Genomic DNA, 22,419 nt, shown 5'->3' on the forward strand with positions numbered 1-22,419 from the left:
CAGCCTGGGACTCCAGAGTTCCAGGTCAGCCTGGGCTACAATGAGACTCTACCTCAAAACAAACAGAAATATTGCTTCTTTTTAAAAAAATATTTTATTTATTTAATTGAGAGAGATAGATGAAGAGGCAGAGAGAGAGAGAATGGGCACGCCAGGGCCTCCAGCCACTGCAAACGAACTCCAGATAAATGCGCCCCTTGTGCATCTGGCTTACATGAGTCCTGGGGAATCGAACCGGGATCCTCAGGTTTCAGAGGCAAAGGCCTTAACCGCTAGGCCATTTCCTCAGCCTGAGATATTGCTTCTTTACTCTTGAATTCTTTCACGGGGCCTCCTTGCATCTCTCTACAGGATGGACTTAGTGGGACATGCTCAAGCTGCTTGGCCCAGCCCAGGGCCAAAGAGGAGAGTGGCTGCTGTCCCAACTGCTGCTCTGTCTGTCCCTCAGGCTGGCTCCCCTGATCTGACAGGCTCCTAGGAGCCAGCACTGAGGCCGCAGACTTGGCCATCCTCCCTTAGCCACACCTGGCTGTTGTGACAGCCTCGAGCAAGGTGGGGAATTTCCACCCTCAGCATACCTTTATTTCTATTTTTATTTTTACTTTTATTTTTATTTTTTGGCAAGAAAGAAGTGTATGTGGCTCACTCTGGGAGCATAATTGCCCACCCTGGAATAAACTTAGTCTTTTTCTCCTGCACTGGTCTATCACGCACGCCTTCTGAGAACTGTTCTTCGGGCTTTAAAGAGGCTCTCTTACAAAGCATGTGGCTTTCTGTGGTTCTTTCTTTAGAAACTCCAGCTTGACACAAATCTTGCAACATTTGCTTCTGAGTGAGTGGAACAGCCCCCTGGGTCGGCTGGAGTCTCTCGTTTCTTCTAAATTGCCTCATCGCTTTACTGACCTGGTTTACTTATTGGTCTAAATCTTTCAGATCTGCCAATGCCTCTTATACCTCACAGAGATCACATCCCACCAAGAAAAGCCTCAACCAATCCTGTGGATCCTGCTAAATCAACATCTTTCTTTTTCTTTTTTATTTTTTTTCCTTTTTATTGACAGCTTCCAAACTGATAGAAAATAAACCATGATAATTCCTTCCCCTCCCCCACTTTCCCCTACACAGATCTACACTCCATCACATCCCCTCCCTCTTTCTTAGTCTCTCTTTTATTTTGATGTCATCTTTTCCTCCTGTTATGAGGGTCTTGGGGAGGTAGTGCTAGGTACTGCGAGGTCATGGATATTGAGGCCAATTTCTGTCTGGTCGATTGCATTGTAAGCAGTCCTACCCTTCCTTCGGCTCTTACATTCTTTCCGCCACCTCTTCCGCAATGGACCCTGAGCTTTGGAAGGTGTGATAGGGATGTTTTAGTGCGAACATTCCTCCATCACATCTTTTCAACACTATGGTGCCTTTTGGGTCATCTCAGTGGTCACTGCCATCTGGAAAGAGAAGCTTCTCTAACCAAAAGTGACATGATTCTATACATAAAGGACCCTAAAGACTCCACAGCTGGAGAGATTGCTTAGTGGTTAAGCACTTGCCTGTGAAGCCTAAGGAACCCGGTTTGAGGCTCAATTCCCCAGGACCCACGTTAGCCAGATGCACAAGGGGGCACATGCATCTGGAGTTCATTTGAAGTGGCTGGTGGCCCTGGTGTGCCCATTCTCTCTCCCTCTCTGCCTCTTTCTCTCTGTCTGTCGCTCTCAAATAAGTAAATAAAAACAAACAAAAAAATTTTAGCAATGCAGCAGGATACAAAATAAATACACAGAAATCAGTAGCTTTTCTTTATACTAACAACAAACATGAAATGAAGGAATCACTCCCATTCACAATTGTCTCAAAAGAAAGAAAGAAAGAAAGAAAGAGAGAGAGAGAGAGAGAGAGAGAGGGAGGGAGGGAGGAAGGAAGGAAAAGAATGAACGAATGAACCTTGGAATAAAACTAACCAAGTAAGTGAAGGATCTCTACAATGAGAACTTTAAAACACTCAAGCGAGAAATTGCAGAAGACATTAGGAAAGGGAAAGACATCCCATGTTCTTGGATTGGAAGAAATCAATATTGTGAAAATGGCAATCTCACCAAAAGCAAACTTCTTTCTTAAGTCTCCTGTGGGCACAGTCTTACCTGACCTGGCAAACAAGGCATCAAAGACTGCCTCTCTTACGCCCAGTTCCCCTCAGCAAAGCCTGTCCTTCTATCATGGCCCAGTCTCTGACATTCATGGGGACCTCAGCCAGCGATAACCAGCTGTCCCTGGTGGCTCGTATGAGTCAGTCCATCAGGGATCAACTGTCCTCCCCTTGCCTTTGTCCCAAGGAGGGATGGGTTATTAGGTAACTAGGACCTTCTCAGCCTCCATCGTTCTAAGGTTGATCACATCTGCACCCATGACCCATAGCCTCACAAGCCACCTTCTTTCAGGTCTTGCTTAACAGTCTCTCCCAACTCACGGTCTCCTGAGGCATAGCATCGTTGAGACCTCCATCTGCAGGCTGAACCGGCCATTTTCCCTTCCTCTCTCTTACAGGTCACATCTGAGCGGCGTTTTCCATCACCTTTCCCTCATTCTCTCTGATCTCATTTATTTGCCAAATCAGGGACTGACCCAGAGGACAATAGCTGCACGTCCATTTCTCTTCTTTTTATTAAAAAAAATTACTTATTTATTAGAGAGAGAGAAGGAGGCAGATAGAGAGAAAATGTGCACACCCAGGCCTCTAGCCACTGCAAACGAACTCCAGACACATGTGCTACCTCATGCATCTGGCTTACATGGGTCCTGAGGAATCGAACCTGGGTCCTCGGTCTTTGCAGGCAAGTGCCTTAACTGCTAAGCTATCTTTCCAACCCCTGTAACTCTTTTATTTTATTTTATTTTATTTTATTTTATTTTATTTTATTTTATTTTATTTTATTTTATTTTATTTTATTTTTACACAAACAAGTTCTCTCTGGGAGCCATCTTGGCCTCAGCTACATATCTTATTGCCCATAGCAGCAGCCATGTGAGCACTGAGATGGCTTGTGGGCAATCTTGTCCTAGTTGGATTACTCTCGGGGACATCAGTGCCTTGGCTAGCCCTTCAACGGTACCCCATGGCAGGCCCCACTCACTAAGCCTGTGTGTTATTCCATACCACATAGATGAAGGTGGCCATTTGGGGATTACCCCACCCCCTGCTGACCATAGGAAACGGCCCTCCTGAGGACTCAGCTGTAGTTGCATATCTTAGCACCCCGAGTAAGACCCACGCAATGGCCACCACCACAGAACGCACAGCACCCCACGCCGTATGGGGAAGGACGGCAGTGTCGGGGTTTCCCCCAGAGATGCCCCACCCTCGGCATCAGTTTGCATGCATTGCTAACTGTTGCAGCCAGCTCCACATCGCTGCGATGAACATCCAAACCAGGCAGAGTTTAGGGGAGAGAGGGGCTCCCTTCAAGCTTACAGATCCAGGGGGGAGGTTTCATCCGCGGAGGAAGAAACTGCTTCCATACATCCAGGCAGAGAGCCACCATCTCGAGCCAGCAAACCCCAAAAGCAACAAAACACGAACTGGCAGCGAAACCACGGGGACTCGGCTGGCGCTCTGCAGGCCTTGTGGCTGGAATTCAGCTCCACCCGCCCCCCGTGACACGCCCACCCTGTAGCAGGAGTGTGATTGCTAAGAGCTGAAGCTACAAATGCGTCTTTTGTGGGCGTGTATGGGTGGAAGTAAATACCAGCTTTATTAACACTTAAAGTGCCGTCCGTTTCTATTCGTTCCATGGTCCAGGTTAGAGCGGAGTCTCTGCACCTCAGCTACCCAGGAAATGGACACACGGAAGGGACAGCGTGCATGTCCCTTGCTAGTCACCGCAGGCCTTCACTCATCACTCTAAACAGAGACGTGTCAACAATGTACAACCAGCCGGACAAACAAAGTCACTGATCACTAACAAAACGTAAACACGCTTTCTTTCATGTTACTATTATTGCTGTCCTGATTATTATTACTTTTGCTTTGGTTTTTCAAGGTAGGGTCTGGCTCTAGCCCAGGCTGACCTAGAATTCACTATGTAGTCTGTGACCTCGAACTCATGGCGATCCTCCTGCTACCTCCTGAGTGCTGAGATTAAAGGCGTGAGCTATCATGCCCAGCTATATTATTTTTTTTTTAAAGCTATGTACAGGATAGAGAGATGGCTTAGCAGTTAAGGTACTTTCTGAGAAAGCCAAAGGACCCAGGTTCGATTCCTCAGTAACCAGATAAGCAAGATGCACAAGGTGGTACATGCATCTGGAGTTCATTTGCAGTGGCTGAAAGTCCTGGTGTACCTATTCTCTTTTTCCCTAACTGCCTCTCTCTCTCTCTCTCTCTCTCTCTCTCTCTAATAACCACATAAATAAATATTTTTAAAAAGCTATTTACCAGCAAGATTAAAAAAAAAAGTATATAGAAAATACAAAACTCAGGAATTTTAAACATTTTTTACAAATACAATTTTGGAAGAACAACAGAGACTTGAAAAGCGTGTGAAATGTGGCACATACCACACTGTGTCAGGCTTCTGGTAGATTCTAATCACATGGGTTCTTCCCAATGTAATCATCTTACTGGCATCCACTTCAACAGTGGACTTTATTCTGAATACAAATAATTTTATTCAATAATTTTATTCAAATATTCAAAACAAGGTCTTCATTAAATATAGTAACATGGTCACACTGGAAACCTAATTTCCAATTCTTTTTCTACCAGGTGCTTGAAACACACAGTCCATTGTAAAGCCACAACTCAACTTTAAGAAAACATCTGAGTCTATGGGGGGGGGGCATATGTTCAAACTACCATGCTAACTATAGCTAGGACCATGCCAACTCCCTCCATTCTCACCACAAATGAGTAAACGTTCTACCACTGAGCTATGCACAAAGCTCCCTATTCAATATTCTTGGGCTTTTTAAATTTTTTTCTGAGATGCAATTAAATTTGTGGTAGACACTTTGTTCCTTTCAAGTCTAGTTAGGTCCTTTTGGTTAGTTAGTTTGTTTGTTTTCTGAGGTAGGCTTTCATCCAAGCTGACATGGAATTCCCTATGCAGTCTCAGGGTGGCCTCAAACTCACAGTGATCCTCCTACCTCTGCCTCCCAAGAGCTGGGATTGACAGCGTGTGCCACCATGTCCAGCAAGGTCTACTTTGTTTTGTATGTGTATGTGTATGTGTGCTTGTGTGTATCCATGTTCACATGTGTGTGGCAGACATGTACATGAGCACGCAGAAGCAGATGTCAACATTTGGTGCTTTCTTCCATGGCGTCCCACTGATCCTTTGAGACTGGGTCTTCAAATGAATTCAGAGCTCACTGACGGAGCTTCACAAGCTAATTGGTAATTTAAGGAATCCCAGGAGAGGCTGGAGAGATAGCTCAGCCGTTAAGGTGCTTGCCTGCAAAGCCAAAGGACCCAGGTTCAATTTCCCAGGACCCACGTAAAGCAGATGAACCAAGTGGAGCATGTGTCTGGAGTTCGTTTACAATGACTGAGGGCCCTGGCATGCCCATTCTCTCTCTCTCAAATAAATTTTAAAAATTTTAAAGAGAGGGACAGAAAGAAGGCTGGGAAGATGGCTCAGCAGTTAAAGGCACTTGTTGCAAAGCCTGATGACCAAGGTTCCACTTCCCCATACCAGCATAAAGCCAGATGCACAAAGTGGTGCATGCATCTGGAGTTTGTTTGCAGTGGCAAAAGAACCCTGGCATGCGCATTCTCGTGTGTGTGTGTGTGTGTGTGTGTGTGTGTTTAAAAAAGAGAAAAGAGGGGTTCGGGTGATGGTTGAATGAGGTAAGGGCACTTGTTGCACAAGCATAAGGACCTAAGTACAAGCCCCAGAACCCCAAGTAAAAAGATGGGCGTGGCCACACATGCCTGTAATCCCAGTGATGAAGAGTGTGGAGACAAGAGGCCGGCTGGTCAGCCAGTCTAACTCAAAAAAAAAAAAAAAAAAATCCATCAAATTCCAAGTTCAGCGAGAGACTCTCAGGGAAATATGGCAGAAAAGCGATAGAATAGAATACTTGATTTGCTTGTTTGTTTGTTTTCTATTTTGGTTTTGTTGGTTTGCCTTCTGAGGTAGGGTCTCACTCTAGTCCAGGCTGACCTGGAATTCACTCTGTAGTTCCAGGCTGGCTTTGAACTCAAAACAACCCCCCTACTTCTGCCTCCTGAGTGCTGGGATTAAAGGCGTGCGCCACTACGCCCAGCTTCCCTGCTCTGGCCTCTGTATGCATGCACATGGGGCATATATATCTGTGTGCACCAAATGAAAATAACAGATCCAACCAAAGTAAAAGTGAGCAAGGGGCTGGAGAGATGGCTCAGCAGTTAAGGCACTTGTCTGAAAAGCCTAAGGACCCAGGTTCGATTCCCCAGCACCCACATAAAGCTAGATGCACAAAGTGGCACATGTATCTGGAATTCATTTGCAGTGGCTAGAAACCCTGGTGTGCCCATTCTCTCTCTCTCTCTCCTTGGAAAAAAAACTAATAAAATATTTATTTATTTATTTTTTAGTTTTTCGAGGTAGGGTCTCACTTTAGTCCAGGCTGACCTGAAACTCACTATGTAGTCTCAGGGTGGCCTTGAACTCACAGCGATCCACCTACCTCTGCCTCCCAAGTGCTGGGATTAAAGGCATGCGCCACCACGCCCGGCTAATAAGATATTTTAAAAATTAAAAATAAGTAAATAAAGTGGGCAAAACATTTTAGGAGACACTTCACCAAACAAAACACAGGATGACACTTCAGTGCATGGAAAGTTGCCCAACATCACTAGTGATTAGAGAACTACAAGCGAAAGCCACAGTGACCTGCCGCCGCGCCCTCAGAACAATGGTCAAGAAACAAAAGCAACGCAGACAGCAGTCTGGGCTGACAACCCTGTTGAGCAACTGCAATTCCCCGGCCCTCCTGGGCAGACGAGAACGGCACAGTCACTTTGAAAAGCAGCCTGGCCGCTTCCCATAAAACTCAGCACGTAGAAAGTCCGCTCTCCCGTCCTGGGGAGATGTCTCAGAGGTCAAGAGCCGCTTGCACGCGAAGCCTGCCGGCTAGAGTTCAATTTCTCCGCACCCACGCGAAGCCAGTTGCAAAGTGGCGCCCACGTCTGTGATCCCGATGCTTCTGCAGCAACCGGAGGGGAGCCAGAGGAATCTCCAACTCCGGGGCCAGCTCATCTGTAATCCTCTGCGATCTTGGCAAGAGCGAGAGGTGGAGCACAGACACCTTGAAGCTATCTGCAGTTGTCTCTACACGCATGCCATGCCGTGCGTGCATGTGCGCACACACACTCACACATATTTCAAAACTTTATTTATTTAAGAGAGAAGGAGAGAGAGAAAATGGGTGCACCAGGGCCTTTTGGTGCTGCAAACAATCTCCAGATGCATACACCACTTTGTGCATCTGCCTTTACATGGGTACTGGGGAATAGAACCCTACCCAGCAGGCTTTGCAAGCACCGAGCCATCTCCCCAGACCCAAATAAGTAATTAGGAAAACATCCAGCCGGGTGTGGTGGCGCACACCTTTAATCCCAACACTCGGGAGGCAGAGGTAGGAGGATGGCTGTGAGTTCGAGGCCACCCTGACACTACATAGTGAATTCTAGGTCAGCCCGGGCTAGAGCGAAACCCTCCTTCAAAAAACCAAACAAAAGAAAATCCACTATCCAACACAACTCTTAGATGTTTATCCAGGAGAAATTAAGACTCTGGTCAAGTCAAACCCTGTGGTCAAGCTTTTCTGGCTGCTGTATTCATAATGACCAGAAACTGGGAACAAATAAACAAGCAGAAATCTGCTTAGTGGATAAACTCTAGAATACCCACACAACTGGTCAGTAGAATGGAAAAATTACTGGCATGAAATGGCATGAATAATTCTCAAAAAAAGTATAATATGTGAAATTACAAACTCAAAAGAGGGAGCCAGGTGTGGTGGCACCCACCTTTCATCCCAGCACTCGGGAGGCAGAGGTAGGAGGATTGCCGTGAGTTCGAGGCCACCCTGAGACTCCAGGTCAGCCTGGGCTAGAGTGAGACCCTCCCTCGAAAAACAAAACAAATAAACAACCTCAAACAAGGGGAGAGATGGCTTAGCAATTAAGGCACTTGCCCTTAAAGCCTGAGGAACCAGGTTCGATTTCCCAGGACCCACGTAAGCCAGATGCACAAGGTGGCACATGTGTCTGGAGTTCATCTGCAGTGGCTGGAAACCCTGGAGCACCCATTCTGTCTGCCTCTTCCTCTCAAATAAATAAATTATCTCAAAAGACCATTATTTTACAATTTGACTTAAGTTACATTCTGAAAAGGAAAAATGATAGCAACGGCAAAGAGATGTCTAGTTGCCAGGGTGAGGTGTGGCAAGTAGGGCCGATTAAACAGAGCATAAGGGGGCTGGAGAGATGGCTTAGCGGTTAAGCGCCTGCCTGTGAAGCCTAAGGACCCCGGTTCAAGGCTCGGTTCCCCAGGTCCCACATTAGCCAGATGCACAAGGGGGCGCACGTGTCTGGAGTTCGTTTGCAGAGGCTGGAAGCCCTGGCGCCCCCATTCTCTCTCTCTCCCTCTATCTGTCTTTCTCTGTGTCTGTCGCTCTCAAATAAATAAATAAATAATTAAAAAAATAAAGGGAGTTTGGGAGGGCAGGCACGTGTCTGTATCTTGATAGTTGTAGCAGTTATGTGGATGCTTCAAAGAAACTCTAGAATCAGACATCTAAAGGGACATAATTTACTAAATGAAAGTCACGACTCGCTAAATGTAACTTTAGAAAAGGTTTATGGATAATGTGTCACCATCATCCTGAAAGAGAGAGAGAGAGAGAGAGAGAGAAACCCAAGTGTGATGGTGCACACCTGTAATCCCAGCACTTGAGAGGTAGAGGCGGGAAGATCACCTCAAGTTCAAGGCAAGCCTGGTCTACCTAGTAAATTCCAGGTCAACCAGAGCTACACAGCAAGACTGTGTCTCAATAATAATAATAATAATAATATTTGACGAGACAGATAAAGAAGATCTGCTCTCCAGTGCGGGATCATGGATTTAAGTCACATAACGCAAACCTGGGATTGTCAAGCCACCTCAGACAAAGGCAACTGTAAGAGTTGGAGACTTGAGTTTCAATTCCCTCCTGTGGAAGTTTCATTTTGATAACATGGAATTTAACCTCTTTGAGCCCCATTTTCTTTCCTTCTTTCTTTCTTTCTTTTTTTTCTTTCTTTTTTTCTTTCTTTCTTTCCTTCCTTCCTTCCTTTCTTCTTTCTTTCTTTTTTTTGTTGTTTTTTTCGAGGTAGGGTTTCACTCTAGTCCAGGCTGACCTGGAATCCACTACATAGTCTCAGGGTGGCCTGGAACTCATGGTGATCATCTTACCTCTGCCTCCCGAGTGCTGGGATCAAAGGCATGCACTACCACGCCCAACTAAATTGTTATGATTTTAACCACCATTTTAGCTTCCTTCTATTTACCCATCAGATCCAAGCTGGACTTTGAGGGTAGCTTATATATGGGTGGCCCTCAAGCTTCTTCCTTCCCTAACCTCCTCTGTCCCTGCTTCTCTCTTCCTTGGTTAGTGCACCACCACATCCAGCTCCAGGCCGCATTTCTGACTTCTCACCATGCCTCCCATCCCATCCAAGCAACTACCATGACTTTATTATTCTCAAATCTGCCCTCAGGTCAGCATCTCTATTACAGCTGCCACATTAAAACAGTTGGGGCCGTGACTTCTCTGGACTATGCCAACAGTTCCCTAGCTGGCCTCTCTGCAATAGTCCTGCTGATCCACGATGCATCATTCACACAGACATCTAAAGAAATGCATTCAAGCCAGGTGTGGGGGCGCACACCTTTAATCCCAGCACTCTGGAGGCAGAGGTAGGAGGAAACTGTAAATTCAAGGCCAGCCTGGGACTACAGAGTGAATTCCAGGTCAGCCTGGGCTAGAGCGAGACCCTACCTTGGAAGAAAAAAAAAAAAAAAAGCAAAAGCTTGTAAAAAGCACATCCTCTGGGCTGGAGAGATGGCTTAGCAGTTAAGGCACTTGGCTATGAAGCCTAAGGACCCAGGTTCTATTCTCCAGTACCCACGAAAACCAGATGCGCAAGGTGGCACATGCATCTGGAATTTGTTTGCAGTGGCTGGAGGCCCTGGCGTGCCCCTTTCTCTTGCTTTCTCTGTCTCTCTCCCTTTCAAATAAATACAAATAAAATAAAATAAACACATCCTCTGTTCAAAACCTTCCACAACTAGCAGCATTGGGTTTTACCTTCTTTTTTTATTATTTTTGAAAGATCCCTTTGAAAAGCAATTGATCCTTTTTCCAAAAGCAAGTGAAAGAAATAAAATAACACACACACACACACACAATATAATGAACCTCCTGAAATCCATCCAGAGTCTCTTCATCTCCATGGTAGAGGCCAAGTCCTCATCATATTCCCAAAATGTACCTGAGTGTGGGGGTGTGGTGGCTCACACCTGTAATCCCAGCACTTGGGGGGGGGGGAGGGCTGAGGCAGGACAATTAAGTGTTCCTGGCCAGCCTTACTGCATAACAAAATTTTGTCTCAAGAAAACAAAAACCTTGGGCTGAAGAGATGGCTTAGCAGTTAAGGAGCTTGCCTGCAAAGACAAAGGACCCAGGTTCGATTCCCCAGGACCCACGTAAGCCAGATACACAAGGTGGTGCATGTGTCTGGAGTTTGTTTGCAGTGGTTAGATGTCCTGGTGTGCCCATTCTCTCTCTCTCTCTAATAAATAAATATTTTTAAGTGCCTATGGAAAGAATAGAGGTGGGAAAGAAAAAAAGGGAGAGAGAGAGAGGGGAAACTGTACATCTCACTGAATGGATCCTAACAATACTTTCTGACTGTATCTCTCTGTTTTTCTTTTTGTTGTTGTTGTTTCTTTTTTCCTTTCTGTCTCTCTCTCTTTCTTTTTTAAAATACATCTATTTTTAAAATTTTATTTATTTTTATTCATTTATTAGGACAGAGAGAGAGAGAGAGAATGAGAATGGGTGTACCAGGGCCTCCAGCCACTACAAATGAACTCCAGACATGTGCGCCCCCTTGTGCACCTGGCTCACGTGGGTCCTGGGGAATCGAACCTGAGTCTTTTGGCTTTGCAGGCAAGCGCCTTAACTGCTAGGGCATCCCTCCAGCCCCTTTTTTTTTTTCTTTTTTTTGAGGTGGGGTTTCATGCTAGCCCAGGCTGACCTGGAATTCACTATGTAGTCTCAGGGTGGCCTCAAACTCTCTGCAATCCTCCTACCTCTGCCTCCTGAGTGCTGGGATTAAAGGCGTGCGCCACCACGCCCAGCTCTTCCTGCAAAGCTCCTGGGTGAGCGAGGCCTGGAGCCACGCTGCATGGGCCTCACCTATGGCAAGAGTGGTCTCCTCTTCAGAAATGAGGAACTTGAGAGCAGAGCCATTCCCCACCAAAGTAAAGAACATTTCCTAATTGTGTTGAGAGTCTTAACATATACATCTGCATTTCCTCCAACAACAGATTATCTGGCATCAGGAAAACTTTAACTCAAATAGCAAAGTATTTGAAGACTCAATTCAGTGAGTATCCTAGAATCAAAACACAGCATTTGAGAGAAGCAGCATCATTATCCTGCCGAGTGTCACTGTAAATAATTCCATGGAGGATTCTTGACCAACAATTAAACTTATTTATAGTGACAGCAGTAAAAAAAAAAAAAAATACTGTTTAACCTAAAAAAAATTCCAATAGTTCCGCTTTTAGGGTCTTATGCAATTCCTCTAGCCACAAAAGAACATTGTGCGTGTACTTTATATTATTTTTATATTTCCTTTACATGTGTTGGTACCCAAAGAACAGAACTATATGAGTCAAGTTAACGACCACCGGCAACTTCTACAGAAGTTCTCACTACTTCAGATCCTGAGAATTCAGCCACAGAAAACACTGGCCAACGGTAACTGGATCGTTCAAGTGCACAGCTCACAAACCTCAAAAAGCAGAAAATCCGGGCTGGAGAGATTGCTTAGTGGTTAAGCATTTGCCTGTAAAGCCTAAGGACACCAGTTCGAGTCTTGATTCCCCAGGACCCACGTTAGCCAGATGCACAAGAGGGGGAACGCGTCTGGAGTTCGTTTGCAGTGGCTAGAGGCCCTGGCATGCCCATTCTCTCTCTCTCTCTCTCTCTCTCTGTCTGTCACTCTCAAATAAATAAATAAAAATAAACAAAAAAATGAAAGTTGTAAAAAAAAAAACAGAAAATCCTTTGGCCATGTAAATATGACTAGCTGAGACATGATAAATGCAGTTTTGGAAGTCATGGTGGGGGGGGGGGAATCTTAAGATCACAAACTCAGCCAGCTGTGGTGATGAACTCCTGTGATCCCAGCACCTTGGAGGCTGAGGTAGAAAGATATTAAAAGCAAGGTCAGCCTTAGCACACAGAAAGGCTTCAGTACAGCCCTGGCTATGTGATTATGTCTCAAAAAAACAAACAAAAAAAAACCATCCAGGGCTGGAAAGATGGCTCAGAGGTTAAAACGCTTGCCAGCAAAGCCTAACGACCAGGTGGTGCATGCATCTGGAGTTCATTTCATTTGTAGCAAATAGAGGCTCTGTCATGCCCATTCCTTTGTCTGTCTGTCTGTCTCTCTTTCTGTATCTCTCTCACTGCTTGCAAATAAATAAATAAAAATACTAAAAAAAAAAAATCCAAGGGCTGGCAAGATGGCTCAGTGGTTAAGGTACTTGCCTGTGAAGCCTAAGGATTCATGTTTGACTCTCCAGATCCCACATAAGCCAGATGCATAAAGGTGAGACAAGCACAATGTCACACGTGCCCACTAGGTGGCACAAGTGTCTGGAGTTCAATTTCAGTGGCTGAGGCCCTGGCGTGCCAATTCTTTCTCTCTCTCTCTCTGCCTCTCTCATGCTCTCCATGCTCTCTCTAAAAAATTAAAAATTAAAAAAAATTTAAAAACCATCCAACCGATCTCCAAAACAATCTACACAGACCCAACTCCTACTGTGAGAGTTTGCTATGTCAGAATGAATGAAGACAGAGCAGGCTAGAAAGAGCAAGCTGCAAGACAGGCCAAGCCAGTTTCAAGCCCCTCGACTTCCCTTCTCCAAATTGCTACTCCTTTTATCTGCAAGATCCTTCCAGACTTAAGAAAAATGAGAGCTGGTAATCCCAGTACTTGGGAGGCTGAGGCAGGATTGAGAGCTTGATGCCAGCTTGACTAATGGAACAAGACTGTGTCTCAAGGCAAAATTAGAAGGAGAAAAAAAAAAAAGTGTGTGTGTGGGGGGAGACAATGATAAAATACAATACTCTTGAGATTACTTGCTTTTTTGAGCCTAATCAAAATTAGGGTAGTCTGGGCTGGAGAGATGGCTTAGCGGTTAAGCTGCTTGCCTGCAAAGCCAAAGGGTCCAGGTTCAATTGCCCAGTACCCACAAAAAGCTAAATGCACAAGGTGGTACATGCATCTGGAGTTTGTTTGCAGTGATTGGAGGCCCTGGTGCACCCATTCAATCTCTCTCTCTCTCCCCCGCCCCTTCTCTCTGTCGAACATTGCGTGGTAGGGGCTCCTGAGTTTCAGGAGAAGACATGCAGGGAACTGTGGAGATGCTCCACAGTGGTGGGCCTTCTTAATGGCGCAAGAATGCTCAAGGGGAATAAGATGTCATCAGTCATTTTGTTCAAAGAACCATTTAGAAAACAACTTCTTGGGCTGGAAAGATTGCTCAGTGGTTAAGACACTTGCCTGAAAAGCCTAATACCTGGAGTTTGAGTCCCCAGTACCCATGAAAAGCCAGCTGCACTAAGTGGCACATGCATCTGGGGTTTGTTTGCAGTGGCAGGAAGCCCTGGGGTGCCCATACTCACTCACTCTCTCTCTGTCTGTCTGCTTCTCTTTCTCTCATAATAAATAAATTAGCAAATAAGTTTTAAAAAAGAAAATGGCTTCTTGCTGGGTGCTACAGCCTGAGCCTATAGTCTCAGCTATTTGGGAAGCTGAAGCAGAATCATTGCTTATGTCCAGGAGTTCAAGACCAGCCTGGCTAACATAGTGACACCCTACCTCAAAAAAAAAAAAAAAAATAGGGCTGGAGAGATGGCTTAGCAGTGAAGATGCTTACCTGCGAAGCCTAAGAACTCATGTTCAAATCTCCAGGTTCTACAGAGCCAGACCTACAGCGACACAAGCGTGCAATGTTGCACATGTACTCAAGGGGGCGCACACATCTTGAGTTCATTCACAGCAGGCTGAAGGTCCCGGCACACCCATTCTCTCTCTCAAATAAAAAAATGCAACATATATATATATATATATATATATATATATATATATATATATATATATATATATATATACAGGCTCTCAAACCAGGCACGTAATTCCAGCACTTGAGAGGTAGAGGAAGGAGAATGAAGAGCATAAGTTAAGTGAAATGTACTCTAGTAAATAAGGCCATGTAGACAACCCTAATTCAGCTCAGTGGGTCACACAAATACGTAAGAAAAGAAAAGAAAGAAAAGACACGGGTGTGGTGGCGCACGCCTTTAATCCCAGCACTTGGGAGACAGAGGTAGGAGGATCTCCATGAGTTTAAGGCCACCCTGAGACTACATAGTGAATTCCAGGTCAGCATGGACCAGGGTAAGACCCTACCTTGAAAAACCAAAAAACGAAAGGGCAGGGCAGGGCAGACATCAAAGTAGAAAAGGAACTATTTGGAAATAAGTAGGGGTTTTATGGAAGGGGTAAAGGAATAGGGACCAGAGAAAGTAATGGGAGATTATAAACAAAAATATATACACGTCAGCAGGCATGGTGGTGCGTGCCTTTAATCCCACCACTTGGGAGGCAGAGGTAGGAGAATCCCTGTGAGTTCGAGGCCACCCTGAGACTACAAAGTAAAATTCCAGGTCAGCCTGAGCTAGAGTGAGACCCTACCTTGAAAATCAAACAAACAAACAAACAAACAAATATATATACACATATAAAATTATCAATAAAAGAATTCTATAGCTGGATGTGGTAGTCCATACCTTTTTTTAATTTTTTTTTATTTTTTACTTATTTGAGAGCGATAGACAGAGATAGAAAGAGACAGATAGAGAGGAAAAATGGGCGCTCCAGGGCCTCCAGCCACTGCAAACTGAACTCCAGATGCTTGTGTCCCCTTGTACACCTGGCTAACGTGGGTCCTGAGGAATTGAGCCCTGAACCGGGGTCCTCAGGCTTCACAGGCAAGCGCTTAACCGCTAAGCCATCTCTCCAGCCCAGTAGTCCATACCTTTAATCCCAGCACTCAGGAGGATCATGGTGAGTTCGAGGCCACACTGAAACTACATATAGTGAATGTCAGGTCAGCCTGGGCTAGTGTGAGAACCTACTTAAAAAAAAAAAAACAGTTCTAGATCAGGGCTGGGGAGATGGCTCAGTCAGTAAAGTGCTTGTCATAGAAGCAGGAGGACCTGAGTTCTAATCCCCAGTACCCACGTCCGTGCAGGGCATGACCTGTAATCTCAGCACTGGGGAGGCAGAGAGTGGACAACTCTGGGCTCTCCGGATAGACCGGTTAGCCTAACTGGTTCTGGGCCAGCAAGAAACTGCCTCAAAGGAGTGGAACAGCATTCCTAAGGATGATACCAAAGTTGTCCTCTGGCCTCCACAAGCACGTGGACACACATACATATGAAACACACACACAGAGCTTTAAACAAACAAACAAACAAAAAAAAGGAGTTGCCAAGTGTGATAGCATACACTTTTAATTCCAGCACTTGGGAGGTAGAGGTAGAAGAATCACCTTGAGTTCAAGGCCACCCTGAAAAGATATAGTGAATTCCAGGTCGTCTTGGGCTAGAGTGAGAGCCTACCTTGAAAAATAGAAAGAAAAAAAAAAAAAGGTTAAGGTAATCCTTTGCTATATATTGAGTTAAGAGGCCAGGCCAGGCAACATAAGACCCTGTCTCAAAAAGCCCAAACAGGGCTGGAGAGATGGCTTAGCGATTAAGCACTTGCCTGTGAAGCCTAAGGATCCCAGTTGGAGGCTCGGTTCCCCAGGTCCCACGTTAGCCAGATGCACAAGGGGGCGCACGTGTCTGGAGTTTGTTTGCAGTGGCTGGAAGCCCTGGCGCGCCCATTCTCTCTTTCTCCCTCTGTCTTTCTCTCTGTGTTTGTCGCTCTCAAATAAATAAATAAATTTTTTTTAAAAAGCCCAAACAACTGCCCCTCAAACTGCTTCTTATCAAAATGCAAAAGGTGGCCATATTTAATGGCAGAACAGTCTATTTTTCATTTAGTTATTTATTTATTTGAGAGAGAAAGAGGCAGAGAGACAGAGAGAATGAGAATGGGTGCATCAGGGCCACCAACCACTGCAAATGAACTCCAGACACATGCGCCCCTTGTGTATCTGGCTTATGTGAGTCCTGAGGAATTGGGTATTGGGTCCTTAGCCTTCACAGGTAAATGCCTTAACCACTAAGACATCTCTCCAGCCCATTCATTCACTTTACTTTAAATGGAAGAGTATTTTCTTTCCCATAAGCCTTCAACATAACGTCTATATTTAAGTAGCTTGAAATGGCCAAAACCCTGGTATGGTATGGGGCGAGAGAGTTGGCTTAGCAGTTAAGGCATTTGCCTGCAAAGCCAAAGGACCTCGGTTCAATTCCCCAGGACCCACATTAGCCAGATGCACAAGGGGTCGCCTGTGTCTGGAGTTTGTTTGCAGTGGCTGGAGGCCCTGGCATGCCCATTGTCTCTCTCTTAAATAAATAAATAAATAAATAAGTAACCCTGGATGGCTATTCTTCTCTGGTTGAAACTTCTTCACCCATTGAAGCCTGATGGATAAATCTCTTATTGGGGCTGGGGAAATAACTCAGTGGTTAAGGTGTTTACCTGTGAAGCCTAAGAACCCATAATCCATTCCCCAGTACCCACGTAAGCCTGATGCACAGGGTAGCTCATGTGTCTAGTGTTTGTTTGCAGTGACTGGAGGCCCTGGCGTGCCCATTCTCTCCCTTGACCTGACTCTCACTCTTTCTACCTCTCCCAAATAAATAAATTGTTGGGTATGGTGGCACACACCTTTAATCCCAACACTCGAGAGGCTGAAGTAGGAGGACTGCTGTGAGTTCGAGACCACCCTGAGTATACAGAGTGAGTTCGAAGTAAGCCTGAGCTAGAGTGAGACCCTCTCTCAAAAAAAAAAAAAGAAAAAGAAAAGAAAGAAAAGAAAAAAGAAAGAAAGACAAGAAATAACTAAATTAATTAAATATCTTAAATCTCTAACTGGTATTTAGTGATCAAAATAACTGCAGATAAGGCTCTCCTTCTTTGCCACTACCATCAACTGCCTCCCAAATAAAAATAACCAGTAGTAGAGGCTGGGGAAATGGCTTAGCGGTTAAGACGTTTGCCTGCTAAGCCTAAGGACCCTGGATTGATTCCCCAGGACCAATGCAAACCAGATGCACAAGGGGGGCACATGTGCCTGGAGTTCGTTTGCAGTGGCTAGAAGCCCTGGCGTGCCCATTCTCTCTTTCTTTCTTTCTCTCTCTCTCTCAAATAAATAAATATATATTTTTTAAATAACCATAACTATAAGAAAGTTTCATGCCAACATACTTTCCCCTGAGGAAAGACAAAGACCAGGAATTCACTAACTAAAATAAAATCGGTCACTCATACAGAAGTGGCTGCATCTCTGGCTCTTTCATCTTTGTTCTACTTGTGCCTCACACAGAAACGAGTGTTCAGTGTTTACTGGGTTTGCATTGTAGTTTGGCCACATTGTTTAATTCTGCTGCTCTATAAATACGCTTTTCCAGTTTTTGATATACTCTTTTTAATCCTGACCATAAGATAGATAGATAGACAGACAGATATACATATATATGATATATATACATATATATGATATATATACATATATATGATATATATACATATATATGATATATATACATATATATATCAATATCATTACTGCTCTCCAACTTAACTACAGTGTTCTTGAATATGGTTTTGTGTTTATCTGAGTCAAAATATATTCCCATGTGTGTAATATTTTTCTCATGCCAAATAAATTTAGAAAAGTATTTGTATATCCTAAAAAAAAAGAAACGTTAAATTAGAAGATTTTCACCTAATATGCGCTTTCTATTCATTTTCCTTATTGGAAATTTCCCTGAGAATAGAAGGAAGTTTCCTCCTCTACCTGTAATGTTTCACCACCGTATTATTTTTTAAATAGAGGAGAATTCAACAGCAGCAGCAACAACAAAATCTTAACGAACAACTAAGAGTTCCCAGAAGCATCTTTTTATTTAGAAAAAGTAGATCTATTTTTTTAATGGAAGGCAAGAGTTTCCACTTACTCTATTTTTGGATTGTGTGTGTGTGTGTTATGCGTGCATGTGTGTGCAGAGGCATGTTCCCCGTGTGCATACGTATGGGGTGCAGAGGAAGGTGGTGGATGTCCTACTTTACCGGCCTTCTGCCTTATTTCCCAGAGAAAGAGTCTCTCACTGACCCTGGAGCTCCACATTTTGTGGTTAGACTGGCTGATGACCACAGAGTCCCAGTAATTCTCTTCCCTCCTCAGCACTGGTGTTACAGGCATGCATTTATTTATTAAAGTTATTTATTTATTAAAATTATTAGCTAAACTCATTCATTTCTTTGAGGGAGAGAGAGAAAGAGACAGAGAGAGAGAGAGAGAGAATGGGAGCACCAGGGCCTTCAGCTCTTGCAAACGAACTCCAAACACATGCACCCCCTTGTGCACCTGGCTTACATGGGTCTTGGGGAATCGAACCTGGCTCCTTTGGCTTTGCAGGCAAGTGCCTTAAGCACTAAGCCATCTCTCCAGCCCTGCTTGGCTTTTTATATGGGAACTGGAGATTGAACTCAGGTCCTCATGCTCGCTCAGCAAGCACCCACCCTCTGAGCCATCTCCTTAGCTCTCCAATTAATCTTGAGAGGATAATTTACTACAGACAGAAGTGAAGGACCTAAGGAAAAAAATCAATAGCTAATCCAAACCTAGATAATGGTAAGAATTATAACTCAACTGCTGAGAGTCAGAGGGGTTGGGTGTGGTGGTGCACACCTTTAATCCCAGCACTAGGGAGGCAGAGGTAGGAGGATCATCATGAGTTCGAGGCCACCCTGAGACTCCATAGTGAATTCCAGGTCAGCCTGAGCTACAGTGAAACCCTACCTCGAAAAAAAAAGAGTCAGAAGGGATTTTAACATCAGGTAGCGCACACCTTTAGTTCCAGCACTTGCGAGGCAGAGGTAAGAGATCATTGTGAGTTTGAGGCCACCCTGATATTACATAGTGAATTCCAGGTCAGCCTGGACTAGAGTGAGACCCTATCTTGAAAAAACAACAAGACCACATCAGGTCAGCAGGGCTGGTCTCCCCTCCAATCCAAATCATTTTTTCCCAACAGCCTTCTTTCCCTCCTCCTCTGACTCATTTCCTAGGCTAGAAGGTAAGGTAAGGTAAGGTGAGGTGAGGGGAGGTGAGGTGAGGTAACGTAAGGTAAGGTAAGGCAAGGCAAGCAAGAAGCACAAAGTACAGAACTGGACATGGTAGCACATGCCTTTTGTCCCACACTTTCCCTATAACCCTATCAGTGGGGACACTGAAGTAAGAGGATCATCATGAGTTCAAGACCAGCCTGGGACTACTACAAGTTCAAAGTTAGTCTGGGACTCCATAGTGAATTCCAGGTCAGCCTGGGCTAGAGTGAGGCCGTACCTCAAAACAACAAGAAAAAGAACACCTTCTTGCGTTTTGTTTGAAGGACCACACTACACAGAACAAGGTTGAATCTCATGATCAGAATGTTCAGTAAATAAAGCTAGTGAGGTGCTCAGTGGCAAAGCGCTTGCCTAATAAACTTGAGCACCCTGGTTTGATCCCCAGCCCTGCAGAAAGAGAGAATGGTTTCAATCACATGAACTTTAAAAACAAGAGAAAATGAGAAGCCAGGTGCTAATGAGACAGTCTTCACTGAGCTACTCAGTGTCTGTCCCATAGTGATGGTTTATTTTATTTTATTTATTTGCAAGCAGAGAGAGAGAGAGAGAGAGAGAGAAGAGAGGCAGAGAGAATGTGCACACCAAGACCTTCAGCCACTGCAAACTCCAAATGTATACGCCCCTTTGTGCATCTGGCTTTACATGGGTACTGGGGAATTGAGCCAGGGTTGTTAGGCTTTGCAGGCGAGCACCTTAACTGCTGAGCCATCTCTCCAGCTGTTAATGGTTTTATAGGTGGATATAAAAACTGGGTTGGATCTCAGACTACATAGTGAATTCCAGGTCAGCTTGAGCTAGAGTGAGACCCTACCTCAGAAAACTAAAAAAAAAAAAACAAAAAACTGGGTTGGCTCTTTAGTATTGGTGCATTATCTGCTGTGTGCCAATTACACTTCATTTAGGAAAACCTGCAGAAGGATAAAGAAATTTCTGAGATTTTTCCTAAATATGAAAAAAAAATCCGTTGCAGCTTAAATGTAGGTGCAATTTCTGTTTTTTTCTTTTTTCTGAGCTAAACTCCCAACCCCCTCAATATCTTTAGAATGCCTTTTCTGCTACTGAAAATGCACTAATACAGCACTCAACAATAGCTAAGTTTTTCAATTAATGGAATCTAAAAAGCAAAGCATATTGTACTAAGTATTTTAAATATGCCTATTTACCAACTAGTAATGATACATGCTCAAAAAGTATGAAATGGTTTTTGTACATTTACTTGATAGTTCTGATTTTTTTTGTTCTTTTTTTTTTTTTTTTTTTGAGGTAGGGTCTCGCTCTAGCCCAGGCTGACCTGGAATTCACTATGTACTCTCAGGCTGGCCTCGAACTCACAACCATCCTCCTACCTCGGCCTCTCAACTGCTGAGATTAAAGGCGTGCGCCACCACAACCGGCTTTTTTTTTTTTTTTTTAATGAAGCTTTAAAAAAAGGAAAGAAAGGGGGGAAAAAAAGCTACTGGAAAGAATTTTTACCCACTTATATTACAAAGATTTTCTCTATTTGCCATAGTTCAAGCTGGAATCCTTAAATTTTGAAGCTGGAGGTGGACGCAGCGTTACTGGGCAGCCGGGGCTGAGGTGCTGCGTGGGGCCCCAAGGTTGCGGACCTGGGGCGGGATCGGAGCTCCCAGGCTCGCAGAACTCGGTCTCCCTCAACTCAAATTTGATCCAAACCTTCTCACATTTCCAAATAGAAAGCTGACGCGAACCGGATTGGAAGGGGACTTTTCTACCGTCATTACCATTTTCAATCACAGCTATGCCACCCAAGCAGGTGATTTTGGGAGGACAGTCCTCAGAGTCCTTGGGAAAGAAAAAAAAAATCCCATTGGGGTTTTTAATCCTAGGATAAGAAGAGAATGTGGGAGGAAAAGGCAGCTGGCATTTGAATTTGTAAATCCCATTGGCATAATATTTTCGAACTAACTAGTCGTTGATCCCACCGAAATCTGGCGCAGGTGGTGGTGGTGGTGGTGGAGGTTGGGGGGGGGGCGTCTGTTCCTGGCGATGACCCGCTTTTATAAAGAGGAGGATGCGGCGCAGTTTCTCATCGGAGTTCGCTCCATCCATCCGAACGGCGCCCCTCCCCCTCGGGCACCCACAGAATCCCAGGGTCGGGGGGTCAGGCGTGGTCCCCGGACACCTGGACCGGGGTGGCGACCGCAGAGTGTCACGGGCCCCCCCCCTCTCTCCCGGCCCCCATGTCCACCTCACCGTCGGCCTGACCCTCTGGGGAGGGTCACTTGGGAGTTGGGGACGGTGGGGGGGGGGGACCGCGGAGGAGCGATGCGGCGGGAGAGGGAGGGGGGCGCGGGGAGGCAGCGCGCTGGCCCGGGCGGGAGGGCGCGCCCGGGGGAGGGGAGCGGAGGGGCGAGCTGGGGGGCGGCGATGGCCGAGGGGTCACCAGCGGGGGGGGGGGTCTTACCGAGCAGCAGCGGCACCGGGCCGCCGCCTCGCCGCGCCAACGCCCGCATGGCCTCTGGAGCCTCCCCCTGCCCGCGGTGCCCAGGCCGCGCCGGCCCAGCCCAGCGATGCCGCCCCGGGAGCCGGGCGCCCCGGGGTGGGAGCTGCAGGTGGCTCGCGCGAAGAAGGATGCGCGTCAGCGACCGCAAATTCCCTCGGACCGGTGCAGAGTGCAGGGGGGCGGAGGGGTGGGGTGGAGGAACACTCTCCCTCCCTCCCTCCCCCTCCGAGGCCCGCGAGGCCGGGAAACCCGAGCCTGGCGCCGCGCTGCGGCCGAACCCACGTGCCCGCCTGCGCTCCGCCGGCGCCCGGGGCTCCCCGACTGCGGC

At 45.6% G+C, this 22,419-nt stretch overlaps 1 protein-coding gene across 1 annotated transcript in view; it reads right to left on the reverse strand.

Annotated features, from left to right (window-relative positions):
* The window catches only part of Flt3 (fms related receptor tyrosine kinase 3), a 100,150-nt gene extending 78,453 nt beyond the window's left edge, over positions 1 to 21,697 (reverse strand). The window contains exon 1 of the mRNA XM_045154476.1: positions 21,555 to 21,697. Within this exon, the coding sequence (XP_045010411.1) occupies positions 21,555 to 21,697 (143 nt within the window). The remainder of the gene's footprint in view (positions 1 to 21,554) is intronic.
* Positions 21,698 to 22,419: the final 722 nt, after the last annotated feature.

Source organism: Jaculus jaculus, chromosome 7 (assembly GCF_020740685.1).
Source record: "Jaculus jaculus isolate mJacJac1 chromosome 7, mJacJac1.mat.Y.cur, whole genome shotgun sequence".
NCBI lineage: Eukaryota > Metazoa > Chordata > Mammalia > Rodentia > Dipodidae > Jaculus > Jaculus jaculus.